The sequence below is a fragment of the Haliotis asinina genome, chromosome 15 (assembly GCF_037392515.1).
Source record: "Haliotis asinina isolate JCU_RB_2024 chromosome 15, JCU_Hal_asi_v2, whole genome shotgun sequence".
NCBI lineage: Eukaryota > Metazoa > Mollusca > Gastropoda > Lepetellida > Haliotidae > Haliotis > Haliotis asinina.
The window spans coordinates 34,814,630-34,831,868 of NC_090294.1; the positions used below are offsets into that span (position 1 = coordinate 34,814,630).

At 38.1% G+C, this 17,239-nt stretch overlaps 1 protein-coding gene across 1 annotated transcript; it reads right to left on the reverse strand.

Annotated features, from left to right (window-relative positions):
* Window positions 1–1,803: 1,803 nt before the first annotated feature.
* On the reverse strand, window positions 1,804–15,102 carry LOC137265660 (homeobox protein Nkx-3.2-like). The gene is made up of 2 exons (XM_067801092.1): window positions 14,530–15,102; window positions 1,804–3,432 (listed from the first exon to the last, which is right to left on the reverse strand). Exons 1-2 carry the CDS (start codon window positions 14,888–14,890, stop codon window positions 3,041–3,043), a joined length of 753 nt encoding a protein of 250 aa, XP_067657193.1. The 5' UTR covers window positions 14,891–15,102; the 3' UTR covers window positions 1,804–3,040.
* Window positions 15,103–17,239: the final 2,137 nt, after the last annotated feature.

Below are 17,239 nucleotides of genomic sequence, written 5' to 3' on the forward strand. Positions count from 1 at the left end.
AATTTGATATGAACCAGTTACTTGGTTATCGTGAAAGTGGTACAGATAACCGCTCGCTAATTACAGGTTTCCGATTTCGATTGTCATCATGGGTATACAGCTGAACGCAGCTGCAATTCTCACACATGTACATTTATGTCATCATTTTCGCAGGGGAAACAACATATTTAGAAATACTTGATGAAAATCATTTCGTGTTGTCGCACCTGTGTCAAATACAGTCATTTTGCAGTCAGAATTTATAACATTTATATTTCTGGTTTCGGTGGACAGGCAGACATGATATATATACTGATAATATAAGCAATGTTAATTTAATAAATATAGATAATGAACATCTTGTTCCAAAAGCCGGTTCTGAATGTTTTGAAAAGGAAGGGGGTAAGAAGTGCCCCTGTAGACCCCCAGTGAGCGTGTACAGTGTGTATTGTATGTAAACATGGTAAAGTGGAAGTTTATGGGCAAACTGAGAGTTTATTGTGCAGGATGTGGGGACAATCTCGGACAATGCAGGGAACTTGTCATCGACTTGTCCACATTCCTCTCACATTTGCCAACATTCACTTGTGTTGTCAAGTGCAAGATAAGAGATTGTAATCCTAGCTGTCACATCAATATTTGGTTTTGAATAGATGAAACTCAGACCGAATGCCAATATTACTGACATGCATTAAAAGTCTTCACTTTCGTTCACGAACATGATTCAAAAAGTTGAATTTATTTATTCAAATTATCAGGCATATTTGGCCAGGTCAAGTTGATTCAAAACTTATGTTCAAGTTGAAATAGGTCGAATACTTCAAGATTCAGTCGTGCCACTGAAGATAAACCATGTTAATCAAAAACAAAGCATACACATTTTGAGTTGACCGTGTTTAAAAGAAGCCAAAAATGATATCAAATAGAGAGAGTGAAGAGTGCAACAGGAGTTCCGTAGTGCTTAATTAGTGTTTCGTAATATTTTTATGTTCTTTTCATTACATCAACACTTTAATTTTGTTTCAGTTTCCAGTAATCATCGTTGTTTAACTATAACAAACTTAGATGTTTGTTAAAACCTTATAACCGTAGAATGGTTGAGTTAGGATTCACAATGTGAGATAAACCATGACACAGCTTGCCTTCGACATGAATCAAGTACGGAGCTCCTAAACTGTCAATATGCATTCAAATATACACAGTTCGTACACCTGCAACATGTAATGCTACCAACATCTCTCCGCAAACAGAAACATTTTAGCCGGTGGTCTATGACGCTGCCGAAATTTGATTTCCTCGATCTGCAGTTTTCTCAGCCCAGGGCGACATAATGATGAAAAGAAAGCGGAGTGAGTGTCTCCCCCTGCAGTACCCAACTGTTTATGTTGGGCTGGCGAGGCACCGGGATTTATTCTGTATTATTTACCCTCGCCCGGAGGGGTATTCTCAAAATCTTTGCACTGAGCAATTAGAAGCTACTTTAGACATCAATACCCCAGCATGCTGCTACAGCTCGTGTTATCTGAGAGATGGGAAACATCTGATACAAGATACGTTGCACCTTCATGTAACTTTCGTGAGAATAATGGTAATATCAGGAAGCGCTAGCGATTGATGATCTTGTTATGTTTGCGCTAGAAATCTCATTATATAACTACAAAGGAAGTATCCATTGGATCAGATACAAATGAAAATATATTTCCTTAGTCGCCAGCTTCGTATTAACGCTGAGCAATCCAACATGCAATTGTGATGTAGATAAACCGTATTTTCGGTTTTGAATCCCCACAGTAGAAATTTCTATCACGTAATAAACAATTGGCATTGAAAACGTTCCTAGTCCTTTTATTTCTGATAATTATTCTCCATAGACAGAAACAAGAGGATAAGGCACAATAACAAATGACGACAGCAGTGTTTATCTGGAACGTGACAAACACAACCTAGAAGAGACATGTTTGTGACATTATGACATGGTTAAAACTCACATGTGTGTTGAAATAACTGTATAAAAAACGACAAGCTGTGATAAAAGATTTGTTTTCAACATGGAAACTTGTTAACATTTTCTCTTCATGTGAAATAATTCATTATGAGTTTCGAAATTGTGGAATATTCTGCACTCACAAATTCCGTGTAAACACAGTACGGTGAATAAACAAAGTTAGGCGCACATGCCTCTGAATACTAGTAGGTGAATTCCTGTGTGACTGCTTGATGAAATGAATCACAACGCTTTTACTACAGATGACCACTGGCATTTCATTTCTATGTATTGTCGTTTTCTAAATGTCCACCAAATCCATTAGCACTTATAATAGCTAACTGTGCGAAAAAACAATTGACACATACTGTAATAAATTCAAATTGCTAACCCTCGTGTAGAGTATTCCGATGACTAGAGTGACGAATCGAGGCACAACATACATATACATATTATGTACAAAAATAACTATCTACAAATCCATTTGCAACACTAAGAGTAGATCAAAAACTATATTGCCTATAATACAATAACCCAACCAAGGCATTATTTTGTTCAAAAGGACAATACGTTTTGTTAAGTTTCATACCTTGATAAATATCATCTGAGTATATTTTCATGTAATATATGTGTAAGGATTTTTTAAAAAATTTAATGTGTGCAATACTTCATAGTTTGTGTGTTATTTGGGTTCCGTATGTACTGGTTAAGCACGCGTGAGATATGGCTGAGCTTAGTGAGACATTCATAAATTATCAACAGTGTAATGCCGACTACATGTAGGTAGTCTTTCACTTCAGAAATCTGGAGAAGAAGTACTTGGCAAACTCAACATTCATATACTACGATCATGTTACAAGTAGATATATGATACATCAATGAACTGCTCCCACCTCAACAGTTCGTGCAGTGATAGATGCCGTATCAGGTTCAAGGTATATTTCAGCACAGACTTATGTCCCGTAAAATCGGAAGTGATGTATCAGCACGTGACTGATCCGAATCGAGGTGATAAAGGGTGAGGTGTTCGGCTATAGTGTCATCTTGAAATGCAAGTGTTACGAACAACTTACTTTGTCAGTGAATACAGTAGTAACAGTTCAAACCTGGAATTGGTATGGAAGGAAACAGAATTGGTCTCACAAAGTCTTCCGGGTTATATAAGCGTTTCCCATCCTTAACTAACAGAGTCACTGCTGCCTTTTTAGCATTGGCAGCGAATGCTTGTTCCTGCTGCAGTTGTCGCCTCTTTGTTTTGTATCTCCTATTTTGGAACCATATTTTCACTTGAGTCTCAGTCAGTTTCAGTGCTTGTGCAAGATCAGCTCTTTCCGGGCCGGACAGGTATCTCTGATGACGGAACCGTCTTTCGAGTTCGTAAACTTGTCCATGTGAAAACGAGGCTCGTGACCTTTTCTTTCTTGGCTTATTGTGATCTGACTTTTCCTTCCCGTCACCAAGTCCTTTATCTAAAATCAAAATATAGCATGATACAATTGCAATATTTGACGATTATAATTTTAGAAACACCCAAAAAGGTATCTCATGCTCCGCACCGTCTTGAAGTTTAGAGTCTCCTCACTGCGGTATTCATCTGCCGCTTCGACTAGCAGTTTCCTGATAGCCTTGGTTGTGTGATTTAGCTCTTGAACGCTTGTTAAATTTCATTGATTTAAATTATGCACAAACATATCGCCTGGGCGCGTAAAGGATTTTAACCACTTCTAGATAACTCTATCCCTGGCAGCTATATTTAAACTGACGCTACATGTTTGAATCTGTAAATGAGTGCACGTTTTACACCAGGGTGCCCGAATTCCAACTTTTTTGACGACCGCACCAAAACGGAAAATGTCGCTTTTGACTGACGGGTAGTTATCACTTTGACAACGCGAACTCACGTGAGACCATGCGAGATCAAACTACACGTCGCTAAACACAGTAAGTGGGGGACACTCGAGAGATGACAGCTACTATCTACCGTTATAAGTGCTTCAAGATAACCACTTCAACCGATCATTGCGATAATAGACATTGTTATATCAAAGTGAGTCGCAAAGACGTCAGCTTTATAAATCCAGACTGAAAAATTACAAAATCCAAATTGCCTCCCGTCGTGAGAGGAGATAGTTCTTGGGGATATTTACGGACTATTAGCGAAGGACTTTATCAAAATGTATGCAACCCACGAGAACTCTTTCAAATAATATCTGGTTAGTTTTGTTGTCTATGCATATATTTTACACGAACTAGCGGGAAGAGCTTTTGATTGTGGTGTCTGAGTATTCTTAAAGATTGTATGTTTTCATTTCTTTGAGTGAAAGACAATATGGATTATTGACTTGTAAAATATTACCAAAAAATCTGAATCCCCAAACAATATACACGAAACGATTTACCAGACAATAACATTGTAAAGACATGCACATGTTTATTCAAATGAATGCTTCTTTAAAACAATAATTCTTCAAATAAAACATGCAAAGGAATGCAAAGTTTGAATCATTACAGACACATGAACGAAGATGCGTGATTACTACATGATTGTTGCGATAACACGTGTGTTTAGGTACAACTATTGATGCAATCGCAGTAAAAGTCACCACACTTGCTCCATGTTATACTCAACCCGCATTCGTGCGTCAAGTCGATGTGGATATTCAACAATAGACCTGATGTTTTAATATAAAAAAATACAAAAAAGTACTCTGCTAACACTTCATTTAAATTAATTTTAAATTCAAAATATTTAAACCTCCAAAGGCTTATTTATCACAAAGTAACAGTCGCCATTAAGTGATTGTAATAAAATCTGAATTGCACTACAGTGACAGTAGTGTCAACTCCTCCCTCTATTTTATATTGTCGTACTGCAGCCAATGTACGCGTAGAGCGTATAAACTCCCACACAAAACAAAGAGGCTGAGTTTGACAATCCAAATGTTAATCAATTAAGCCTGATAACTGTGGGGATGAAACTGAAAGTGTGACATCTGTCGGACTTGTAATTTACGCCGTGTGTTTCGCCATGTGATCTATGTCAAATAGGAAATTGATCTGCACAGATGTGGCGACGTACAGAAGGTTTTCACCTAGGACTATGTAATTGCAAGATAATCTACCAACAGGCCGCACCCAAACAGACTGCCACCCATTTTGTACTTTAGACAGTATACTAACCTGGAGAGAGCAAAACAGTTGGTCTCAAAATATGATGATCTGAAACTCCTTCCGTATTCGCTGTTTGCTCGAATAATATTGTTGAAAGGAGAGATCATAGAACCAATTTTACATGTACGTTGTTTTACGCCCAGCTTTGTTAAATGGAATGATAATGCAACTTTCTGAGAGACAAGTATAAATATGTGTGGGCGAATTTAACTTAACAATATTTGTTTCCAGTATGTTTGCACCAATTCACCAAGGATATGACTAATGTTTTATTTAAGCGACCCTACATTAGGGGACACATATGAGTGAAGCCAAACGACCGCTAATGTAATCACGTAAAGCACAAACCTAATACACATATGACTATGACTGAAGTTATTATGACCTAAACATGATTAATGTTGATTGCTTGAATGTCAACACGAGTGGCAGTAGTGCTATTTCGTCATCCAAATAAACACTTGTTTATGGAAGTGGAACTGTTCATTCAGATCTCACCGAGCTACAAAGGCAAACTGAAGCTGGTCGGATGTGCTCATTGTAAGACCGGGATGAAATAGGGTTCAGTTCGTCACATTGTGACACAGGGCTGAGTGTGTGACGTCTGTTACCAATGGTTGGTTTAGCATGATTAACTCAACAACTACGAGCACGTGTATGGAACAGTCGTTATCGTGACTTCAATTTCCAGATTTATTTACGACAAAACTTCAAAACGAAATACCAACAAACACGGATAAGGGATGGTGGATAGAAATGAAAAACATAATATATACAAACTATTTTTCTGTGTAGAATTACACTGTTGTGGTAATATCTACATCACTGATGAGATTACCTTTGCCACATAAAGTTTGTATCACTGAAAACACCGCTGTCACATTTTGTACAGAACAGGCAATGCACCCAGAGACAAAACTTATCTGTTTACATGCTAGTTATTATATTTAAAAATGTATTTCCTGAACGTTTGGATAACAGGGTCGTTAGTGACAAGCATCGACACAGAGCAAAGCGTTATTGAATATGTACGCGGAATCCATTTGCGTTCTACATTATGTAAATTCCTTGTAAATATTTAGGCGGGATGCAGGGTTTCTAGTAGGAAGACTTGCCAGAAACTTTACGAATGGTTTATGATTCTTTCCTCAGAAGGTAATGCAACCCGAAATGTATTGCGACATTGGAAACGTGATATTGAATGTCACTGTGTTTGTGAAACCTGTTGGTATTTCCAGACTGACTTTATGTTGCACTAACTGCGCCCAATGTTACATTTGAAAACTGAAATCACACAAGAAAAATATATGGAGAATATATGGATGCCAGTTTCTTGATTTTAGTGACAATATGTTTCCGAGTATAATCATTCTCCTTCACTACTTGAAACGTCCATTGTTAGGCGATGACGAAGTGAGAATATTCTCGGAAACGTCGTGGCACATGAAATAGACTAGTTGACATACATAATTCCTTCCTTTTATGTGTATCACTCCGATATGCCGTTCAAGGACTCTAAAAACACGATTAATTCTAGAGAACAGAATGCAGTGACGAAACTCGTTCATCTTGTATTTAGCGCTGTTGAATGTGAGAGTCGTCGTAAATTAATGCCAAGAATGTCTTTCCAAATTGTGGCAATTCTGTAATAGAAAGGCTACATGGTGCTGTTACTCACACATCGGCTTGCTTTTCTGGCACTTCTCAAAGAGTATTAATCTTCATGAAGGAGACACCAAAAGCTGATTATTTAGTTCGTCACAGTTTTTATTCTACAGCACATACTATAAGATTATGTATTTGTTTTTATCACATAAAATAAGTGACTGCAATACAAATTTATCCTTTTGTGCCGATCACTATTAACTAATGGATGCGCACTTTCAGTTTCTCTGAAAAAAGGGGGGACAGAATGTAGAATCTATATTTATTTGAACATACTATTTACAGTTTGTAATATGTTTACATTTTTATTTTCATGGAAAGTTGTTTAGAATAAACATATAAATTAAATCATGTTCGGGTCATATGTGAAAAGTAGCTCAATTCACGTTGAGTTACCTTATTAGTTTTGGATAAAAAAACTGTCCCTATACATTATGTTCTCATCGGCCTGCATAAGAATTTGAGATGATGTACATTCTCATAACTGTGTTAATAAAGAACACGTGCAGTATTCAATCCTATAGCTGACAGTGTAGGTTTACGCCGTGAACGATATATGGTGAATGTACAGCACGGCGGGCGAAATAAAATAACGGCCGGCATAAAGTTTTGGACTTAAAGTACTACAGAAGATACTTTATTTTTTTCCTTAGTAGCAATTATGAAACATTTTGTTCAGAATACCTTTTAACTGTTCATATGCATGGTAAGTTCTCAAAGTCCAAAATGTTACACTCCATAAATATCATACCGGGTAAATTATGTAAATTATGTAAATTATGTAAATTATAGTTGTTGTTCCATATAATTATATAACAGCAGAACTGCATCTATATGTTGAACAATGTTGTGTCACAGTGTAGTTAAAATGCTATTACTTGAAACTGATTTTCCATATGTATAAATATTTCATGAAATGGGTTATAATGAGTTACTTTCATAAATAGTTTACGTAGCAGATGCATTGATATCTAATCCAAACTTTGTGTAAAAAGGTAAATACGTATATGTTATTAGATAAAGTGGATCATATGAATGACATTTTGAGTGAAGACTCAAGTGAAATTGGGCCAAATACAGATATTAATGACATCGTTTTAAATGCAGGTGAAAGGGGTCAGTAATACGTTTGATACAAAACGCCTAATTTGCCGTAAATGTTACTTGGAGCTCAAAGAGGGAACATTGTCTGGTATTGGTGCTTCCTCGATCCTGATAGGTCATGCAGAGATATGTTAAGTATATACTACATTCCATGTCCAGCAAGACAGAAACTTGTAACCTTTTATCAACAAGAACTAGGCTTAGCTATGTTTTATTAAGAGGCATTTTAGTATTAAAGTGATATTGTAAATGTTGTAGCCTCAGGCTCTAAACCACATATCATTATGCATATATTGTGCTCCGGCTTGTGATACGTCCAACTCTCAATACACTGTCAGTCTGTGAACAGACATTAACATTTTCATTAGACTACTTTATGTTTTAGTCAGTAATTGCTTGGTCCTTGGAAACATACATATTTTAATTCGTCGATGTATGCATTGATTGAAAGTATATTTGTCACATACGATTTCTGTTAAGTTCAGTAGAAATGAACAACCTCATTTCGTATAGATTGCTTTTTGATTTGCATTGTTAGAAATTTGTTGGTATGTTTTCTGTTTTACGTTTGAAAAAGACCAGATCGAAAGAAACAAATTAGCTTTGCGGTTAAAGTATGCTGGAGATGAGCCGTCTGTTTGATAGCAGTGTGGGTAACTGGCAGAGTTCAATGCCACCATGTACATTTCATGTGATCCATCTGTCGCTCACTGCCGCCGTCACGCTGAGCGAAGCTATTTCCTCAATTTTATGATCGCCGCTGTATCGATTCTAATTCAGGTGTGTGTATTGGAGTTATTTTGTAAGCAGGGACAATTAATTTTGCACATGCATTCAAGCGTAACTGCTTTTCAGTAATAAGCATACGAGTTTAGAGACCAGTGTTTTTAAGGGCTAAAACAAAGCAGCACGTTACGTTAAAAATCACATGCTGTGATGACAGCGTAACACATAACAGACGTTGATGAAATCATACGAATATTTATGCTGTCGTCCTGTTTCAGGGGTAATGCTAAAGAAAGAGTACATTTGAGTCAACTCATTTTCGTTATCATACAAAACCTCAGGTCCTGGTTGACGTTTTGGTATACGAATATGCAAATCTGTCCGTCAGTCTCTCTACACCGAATATTCAAACCATGACACCAGTATGTTCAACATACTTACATATCTGAAAATGTGATGCATGTGTATACTTTATGCAGTGGTGTCACTGCGACTCCATGGAAAACATTGTTGGTCACTGTATTGACTGTTCCCTTTAGGCCTAAATAACCTTTTCAGCAAATTGTCCCCCGGATTTCCCATATTGAAATAATACCTGCCAACATTCTCCTCATGGGTACACAATACTTTAGGAAAACAACCATATTCCACCTCTGTAAGGCCTACAGCTAATATTCTTAACAACACAGATGACCGACTGCGCACCATGCACGTCGATACATGCGAGACGCTTCTATATATCACGTAAACAAATATCAAACAACGAGGCTAAACCGTTAAAAGATGTACAGTTTGAACTCTCACTTGAAGACAAAACGGAAATATTGTGTCAGCTTAAAAACATTTCGTTTTGGTAGTACTTTGTCCCCAGAATGACTTATGCCACCTATTCGCGAGGCCAAAAACTCAGAAATCTGAAAACGTTCAGGTAAAAACTTCCAGAAGAAACTCCGTGAGAAGTTGATAATGCGTGCGTAAAGTGAACGGGCATGCACTAAACCAGATGCGAGGGAAAGGCAGTCGGTATTTATTGTTTTGAGGAAATCTATAAACATTCGTAATGTTCCTCAGATCATTCAAAGAGGCCTCGTTCCGCCTCCTGCTCAAGCCTTGCACAAACACTACATGTTCCTGCACATAGCTCCGTTAAAGGCTGTTAACACAAGTGTAATTAAAGGCGATTACTTACAGTCACATTCGCTCCTGACATTTGACTTGAATTTGTTTACACGAGAAGCATGCAAAATTCAAATGTTCGATAAATCCGAAATTTACGCCGGTAATTACGGGGAGGGTACAGTTGCGGAGATTATCGCTCAGCTCTGATACTGGGTGCATCGTTTACACGAGGTGTGAAATTCCACGAAAGAACGTCGGTGCCTCACAGAACATTAGCCGTCTCGCTTGGGAAACCGCTTTGATTGTTTGAGATTCTTATGATTATTTTATGGGTAGGAATCGTGTCAATAGCTGCTGAGCGGGCCATTTCACTTACTTATTGACTGTTTGTAATTCAGCTGTATCTATTCCTTGGTCTACTTTAACGAGGAAGGAAATGTTACGGTGTGTCTCTATTTTCAGCTTTTAGTGTTAATAAAGACGTTATATAGAGTTTTGTAGACACTCCTCAAGTAACTTTTTTGTGTTTTGGTTGAGGACAAGTGTTTCATATTATTTTCTTCTTACGTTTAGATTTGGACGTAACATTTGCATGCATTCAAAGTGTTTTATATGACAGACAAACTCTTATACCAGACGGTTGGTTTGAAAGGAAAAAATAGCTCTAAAGTCTTCCGAAACTCTGTGACAAGCCGTCGTTTAACATCCCGGTGACAAAAACTTATCCATGCAAGATGAAAAAAGGTTGCACAATCATGTCATTTATCTTGGGAAAATAAGATAAACTCTCATAAAATAGGCGAAAAACAATTGTTCTTTCGTTGCCTGTTACCAGGGAACGCTCGATACAAGGTCTAGTTCGACTCCAATCTTTCCCAACGACGGAGCCGCGCAGCGTTGATGAGGTCTGATGCCGCTACCAGGGGATATGTCGAGTGATGCAGCGTTAAACACTGTCATTAAGGCAGCGTGGACATCGCCATGTGGTCAGATGTGCCCCTTTCCATCACACATGTCCAGTGGAACGGAGGCAAGAGCCAGGAAGTGCTTTTAAAGGGCATGAAAAGACAGGCTGAGGTTTGGAGGATCGTAATGCAGTTTCAAGTTAATTAATTCTCCCGAGATAAAACACTGCAATTTCAGTGTGTGGAAGTTCATAAAGCGTCGAAAAATAATCTGTAAAATATTTTCTGTATTTCTGTATTACGTAATGTTTTTTTTCATACGAAATTGGGCAAATATAAGTGCAATGTACTTATACCATATTTATTTCAGTCCATAGTAGCTGTCCGTGGAGTCTGAGTAAAAAATATGTCATATTCTGGTTGGGTTTACCGTCCTTCGTTGACAATGTTTTTATAATTTACGTGTATTTATGGTGAATTAAAATCTTGTTTTAGTGCCGATGTGGCTGAAATATTGCAGCTGTGACTAAATTTTAACACATTCAATCACTCGCATATATGTCAAGGAGAACGACCCTGTGACTTTTCACCGTCAGTTGTATGGCTACTTTGCTGTGCTTATTTTGCTCCCGATCCTGATTGTCGTTGAAAAATCGTTATTGACTTCGAGATTTTAGGTTGATATATCTCCCTCGGTCGATATATCATGATCAGTTGTAGAACTACACAATATGCAGACAATCATAATATGTTTTCTGTATTTTATTGGTTTTAATTTTTCATCACAAGTGAGTTAGCAACAATCTACATCGTCACGGTACAACACCCGAACTCTTATTAACGTTCACACCCGTTACAGTCTTGTTTATTGATTAGGCGAAACAGTCCAGATTTATGCATCGATATCACAAGTGACACTTAAAGCGACATCTTCGAAGCGCCGTTATTTTGTAACACGTGTTGTTGATTTCAGCGCGCGTATGTCACAAACAGCTGGTAATCTAATTCCGAGTTTAACTCGGATTACCGCCTTTCATCTGTAAATGCCTCTGATCAATACTGTTTGATGTAGAAAGAAAAGCACCAGGGCATCTAAAATATACGAATTTGACATTGGAATATCTTCATACCGTTTGTTTAAGATCAATTTATTTCAAAAGACGATCTAGATCGAACATAGAAAATGTCGTTATCGTAACATACCATATACATAGTTCGATCTTCTAGTATGCTACAATTCCTAGAAAAATAAAGAGGAGGGACAGTCACTCACTTAATCATCTTACACCCACTTTCTTTATATAATTTGATGAAAACGTGTAATACTAGCCTATCCTTACATTGAAACACACCAATGACCCAGCAACCGGATCGTAATGGTGAAACAACGGCTGACACATTGATCTGACTTTATGATTAAGCTGTAGTAAAGCGCATGGATGGCAATATGTACAGTGATTACACAATGTCCTTTTACAGGCGATTAGGTGCCTGACACTACGAAGAAGGTGTAATCCAAAATATAACATACATTGTAAGTTGAATATGCACAGTACCAAATCACCCAACACTACTTACACGAATGTTGCCTTACAACAAATGATCAGATATTACAAATGCAGTTTGGATCATTACTACGCGTCTGGTTTGCTGTCTGTGTATTGATCGGACCTCGCTATTCAATAACGCGGTAGTAGGAAGACATTGAAATCGACAGAGGACGAGATAACTGTCTGATGTACAGTCACACGGGGATTTAGGAGAGTGGCACATAATCCCGTGTAAATCTACCTTGCCGGTTTCAATATGACCCTTCCAAGACGCAGGTGTTAATTTAAAGATACAAATGGATTTACTGACATAAAGCAAATGAGCAATATGCATATGTACGACGCAGTAATACATGTACAAGACAAGAAACATGTATACGTCCCACAGTATACTCAACAGTGTAGGAGAAGGTCTCTGAATTTGGACTTGGTATTGTTCTGGTACCGTGCGCTGTTACTGTACATTCTGAAACTCATCTATATCTCACTTCCTGAGTCGAATAGGGATATGAGGCGATTCCAAACTTCTGTGGGGCGGGGTTGGGGTTAATCCGCTACGTGAACAAAATGTGAAATATGTTCATAAGATATATAAGCGTGCCGTACCGTAGCTCTTCAACTCATCATATGAGATTTACAGCCGACTTTAAATGTATATATCTCGGTATTTGTATATATCAGAGGAGGGAAGTATCCATTGTTTAGTATTGTGAGACAAGACTGGACATTATTTTCAAAAACAACAAAATGTTGTGGATATATCATTGCATATGGCATACCGAAGGACTCAAAACAGTTTTATCTGTACATCTTGTCCTACACTTTCATGTTTAAACCTCATGCTGCAGGTATTAAAGCAAGATTTGCATGTAGCTGGAGAAAAATAGGTTAAAACGTGTGGTTATTTCTAATTCTTTAAGACCTGAAGAGGATCACTCTACAGACTCTATTAGAATATATATATATATCAGTAGAACTACGATTAACGTTTGTACATAGATCGGGTCCCATAATGCATGATGCAGCTTTTCATTTGAAAGTACTTTAGTACACTGCTATTCACATAGTTTTAAACATATTTAACAATGCAGTGTTCTCCATCAATGAAAATGGCTTTCATTAACGTATATCTCAGAGCATAAACGATTCAAGAAGATGATGCGTTTTATTTGAAATACATCTAATAATTCGTAAAAGAAACCCTGCCCATACTGAATACATTTTCAAGAACTCACATTTTTATCTTAAACACATGTTCATTTTTTAACATAACACAAACCCCCCGACCATATGAGTTAACAGCTCCAAAACATGCATTGTGCTGTGCTAACTTTGTTTCATTTTATTCTAAAAAGAAATATGGCAAATTGTATTCCAAGCTGATTCACACATGAAAATGATACGTGGTGTAAGCGGTTTCTTTTTATATTCCGTTAGCCAAGCATTCCATATGACAACTTAAACATACTAACTACAAATCCCATCAGAGGGTCTTGTCGATGTATTTAACATGTGTAGTGCAACTGTCTAAACTTTGAACACCCATATCAAACGTACAGTTGAACCGACTCTACAGGAACAAATAATACACGCCCTATAGAATTACAATATGCCACTCAAGCATTTATCTTTCTACAACATATTCCTGCGATGTTACAATAATATTTCATCAAAAACAAGTAAATATTGGCCACGGGCAGTAAAATGAAAGCATACTGAATTATACCGAAGCAAATGAATATTAAGACACGACGCCAAAGAGATGTCATATCCTAACAAGGTATTTATTAAAGACTGAAATATTGATGTATTGACAGATGATTCATATGACCCTCATATCGCATGTAGATTCGATGTGGAAATGTGCATTCCTACACAACCAAAACCTTCATTAAGAACACTGCCGTCCAATCAGTACACATAGGATGACAACTATTTTCCATACCAAATTAACTTTTTTGCGTTTAGTGAATAACATTGGAGATTTTATATATGTATATGTAATAGTAATGTTTACACATCCATGTAGTGTCCAAAAATAGAAAGCCAGTTCTAAAGAACTACATCGTTTGGATACAATTTTATAGGGTTTCAAAGTTTCCCTGACAGACCTAAGCGCGCAAATGTGCAGGATCAATTGTAAATGGAAAAAATAACTGTTTGTATACCACCAGGAATACATTTGGATGCTGATGCAAATATATTGCCAGTTACAACTCTTTAAGTACACTTAAACAAGCCCATTTCAAAACCGGTAACACATCTGGCAAAGTGTATCCAAAATCCGAACAGAAAGCTGATATAATCTCTGAAGATAAGTACGTACCTGATAACGTGTTGTCATCGTTCCCGTCGGCTGTCATGTCATCGTCCTCGTTCTCGGCGTCTGAGTCGCTCACCACGGACAAGTCAAGGTCCTTGTTGCTGTCACAATAAGTAGCTGGGCTTGATGGTTCAGTCAAGACACTGGAATCGCCGTCGGAGAAGTCGCCCTCCTCCCTACCCCTATCTGGCGACGACAGTCGTGCCTCACACCCCGTCAACCCAGCACTTACTCGCAGATCGAGTCCATGAATATCAGTGACGTTGGACTCTTTCGAAATTTGCTCATTTTCCTTCTCTCTGCGATCAAGGATACTGTCAATGGAAAAGGATGTAAGAATTGTCGTCTGACTTCGTCCGTCCATTTGGTCGGCACACGATACAAACAAGCAGCAGACTCGGTTGCTACACACGCAGACGAACCGGCAAAAACACCACCAGTTACCTGAGACCTTCACTCAAAGGTTTTCACCTCGATATTAATCAGTTCGCAGTTTTCATTTACCCCCGTCGCCAAATTGGCATTACACGCGTCTTAAAAGATGTCCATTGAAGTTAAATATTGTCTGCCTCATTTGCGACTGAAGAGGCGTGACATTCGACGCACGCGCGGCCCAAACCCGTGGCCCGCCTCGTTCTGGGTTTGATTGACAGCCTATCACTTACAGTCTGCAATCGGTTTCGCAGATGCTCCGCTGTGCGCTCAAATGACATTGCTGCCGAGTGATAGTTAAAACGGACCAACGAAATAACTCGTGGGGCTGTTTATGAATGTGTGCTGACTCGCCAAGGGGAGTCGGTATCTTTTCCAGCGCGTAACTATTTATTGACTAACTTGTACTTGAAAAACTACGGAGTATCGACACACAATGGCTCGCTAAATAGACAGTTAGAGACAAACAAATAAAGATCTTTCATATTATAAGAAAATAGTCAAGATTTTTCTTACAATCATACTACCCAGGGAAAATATGGTTAATTCATCAGATTTGTGAAGTTGGTTATAAAACACAGCATGTAATTGGTGATTGGCGTTGTCCACTGAGATGTTCAGTGAGCACAGTTTATAAACCTACGTCACCAGGTTATGACAGGGGGCCGTACTTAACCTACTTGTATACATATAACATGGGAACACAGAATATTAGAACCCTCACCATTTAATGAACCATTCGTTTAATTTTAGCTCAAACGTCTACAGCTTTTTAGATGACGTTTTCGAAGGGCTTGCATAAAGAGCATCTTAACCGAGATATACATTGTTTTCTCACCTGTATTTTCGAGGATATTTGTGAGCAGAGATTAATTACATATTTTGGAGAAGGGGATCTATTTACGAGCGACAGAACTGTTTATGACATGTTTGTTTTCGTGTGCATCGACAGCATCTCAAAGCCTACATTTTACAAGCTATCAACAGAACGCACACGCTGTGTAATTTATGCATCACAATCACAAAATGAATACAACGACGACATACTGAATGTTACACAAAAGTCATATCTACGTGTGTTTATTGCCTAAACATGTTTAGGGCACGTCCCTCAAACTACTACCACTATCACGTCGCTATTGACACACGTCGTCCACAAACTGATAACTGGTCCAAAGAATCAATACACAAATCAGACGTGAGTTTGCTGATCGCAACTATTGTATACATATGCCATAAGGGAAATGCATTATCAAAAGCATTACCTAAGAACTTGAGACTCACTCGTGGTTTTTGAAGCAGGGTAGAGAAGAAACATATCTGAGCAACCAGTCGTACTCAATTTTCACCAAACCACAATAATAGAAAGCCCGCATCATTCCCCGATCATTGAACACTTGCATGACGAGGTTAATATGGGTCGAGCGAACGTGAGTGTTGGTTCTCCGCTTGTTAAAAGACACAGAGAGTTGCATCAATTAGAACACAGTATTACTGAAACCAAGAATGCTGCGGACTCCCCAGCACACCACCATCCTTCATATCGCAAAGAGCTGACAAGGAGGGCGGGTAAGCACCGGAATATGGATGGGTAGGGTGAAGGAAGATAATTACAAATTGGTACATAGACTGTAATGAGTGAGTCTAGTGTTACGCCGCTTTTAGTAATATTGTTGCAATATCGAGGCGGGGAGAACAGAAATGGGCTTCACACACTGGGCCCGTCTTGGTCTCCTGTGTTACAAGCCAACGCCCTAACCACTAGGCTACCCCACCGCCTTGTATATAGATTGTTGTGTCATCTTCATCCATATAAACACAGTGCTGGCAGTCACGCGTTGCTATTGGACGTTAAGACTTCTAAATTATTCCCATCTAGAAGCATTATGCGTGTATTACATACTTACTTGAATCAACATTCGCTGTGCAAAAACAATATGCAATCCTATCCAGTAATGCACCCCGTCTTCGATTTGTTTGATAATACTTTTAATTTTAGAGAACATTTTTTGTCAATTTGAAAGGTAGTTTTTAAGTTAAAGTGTTTATTGCAATGTGCACGTGTTGCGGCTCAGAGTAAGGGTAATGTAGGCTTAAGATTAACTGTAAGGGATTAAACTATTTCCTTGCACAGCTTATCTGATCTCTAGCGCTAGATTAAAATATCTATTTGATGACTCACGGCTAGTCAATATGAATGGATTCGAAAACGATCGAAGTTGCATGAAATAATACTTAATTCAACAGTGACTGCCATTTCATATCGCGCGACCTTTACCTT

Excerpts from the sequence above, each read along its gene's own strand:
- LOC137265660 (XM_067801092.1), bottom strand. The coding sequence starts at position 14,890 with ATGGACGGACGAAGTCAGACGACAATTCTTACATCCTTTTCCATTGAC. Across the intron at positions 3,433-14,529 it reads CGATGACAACACGTTATCAG|ATAAAGGACTTGGTGACGGG; the intron begins GTACGTACTTAT and ends TTTTGATTTTAG.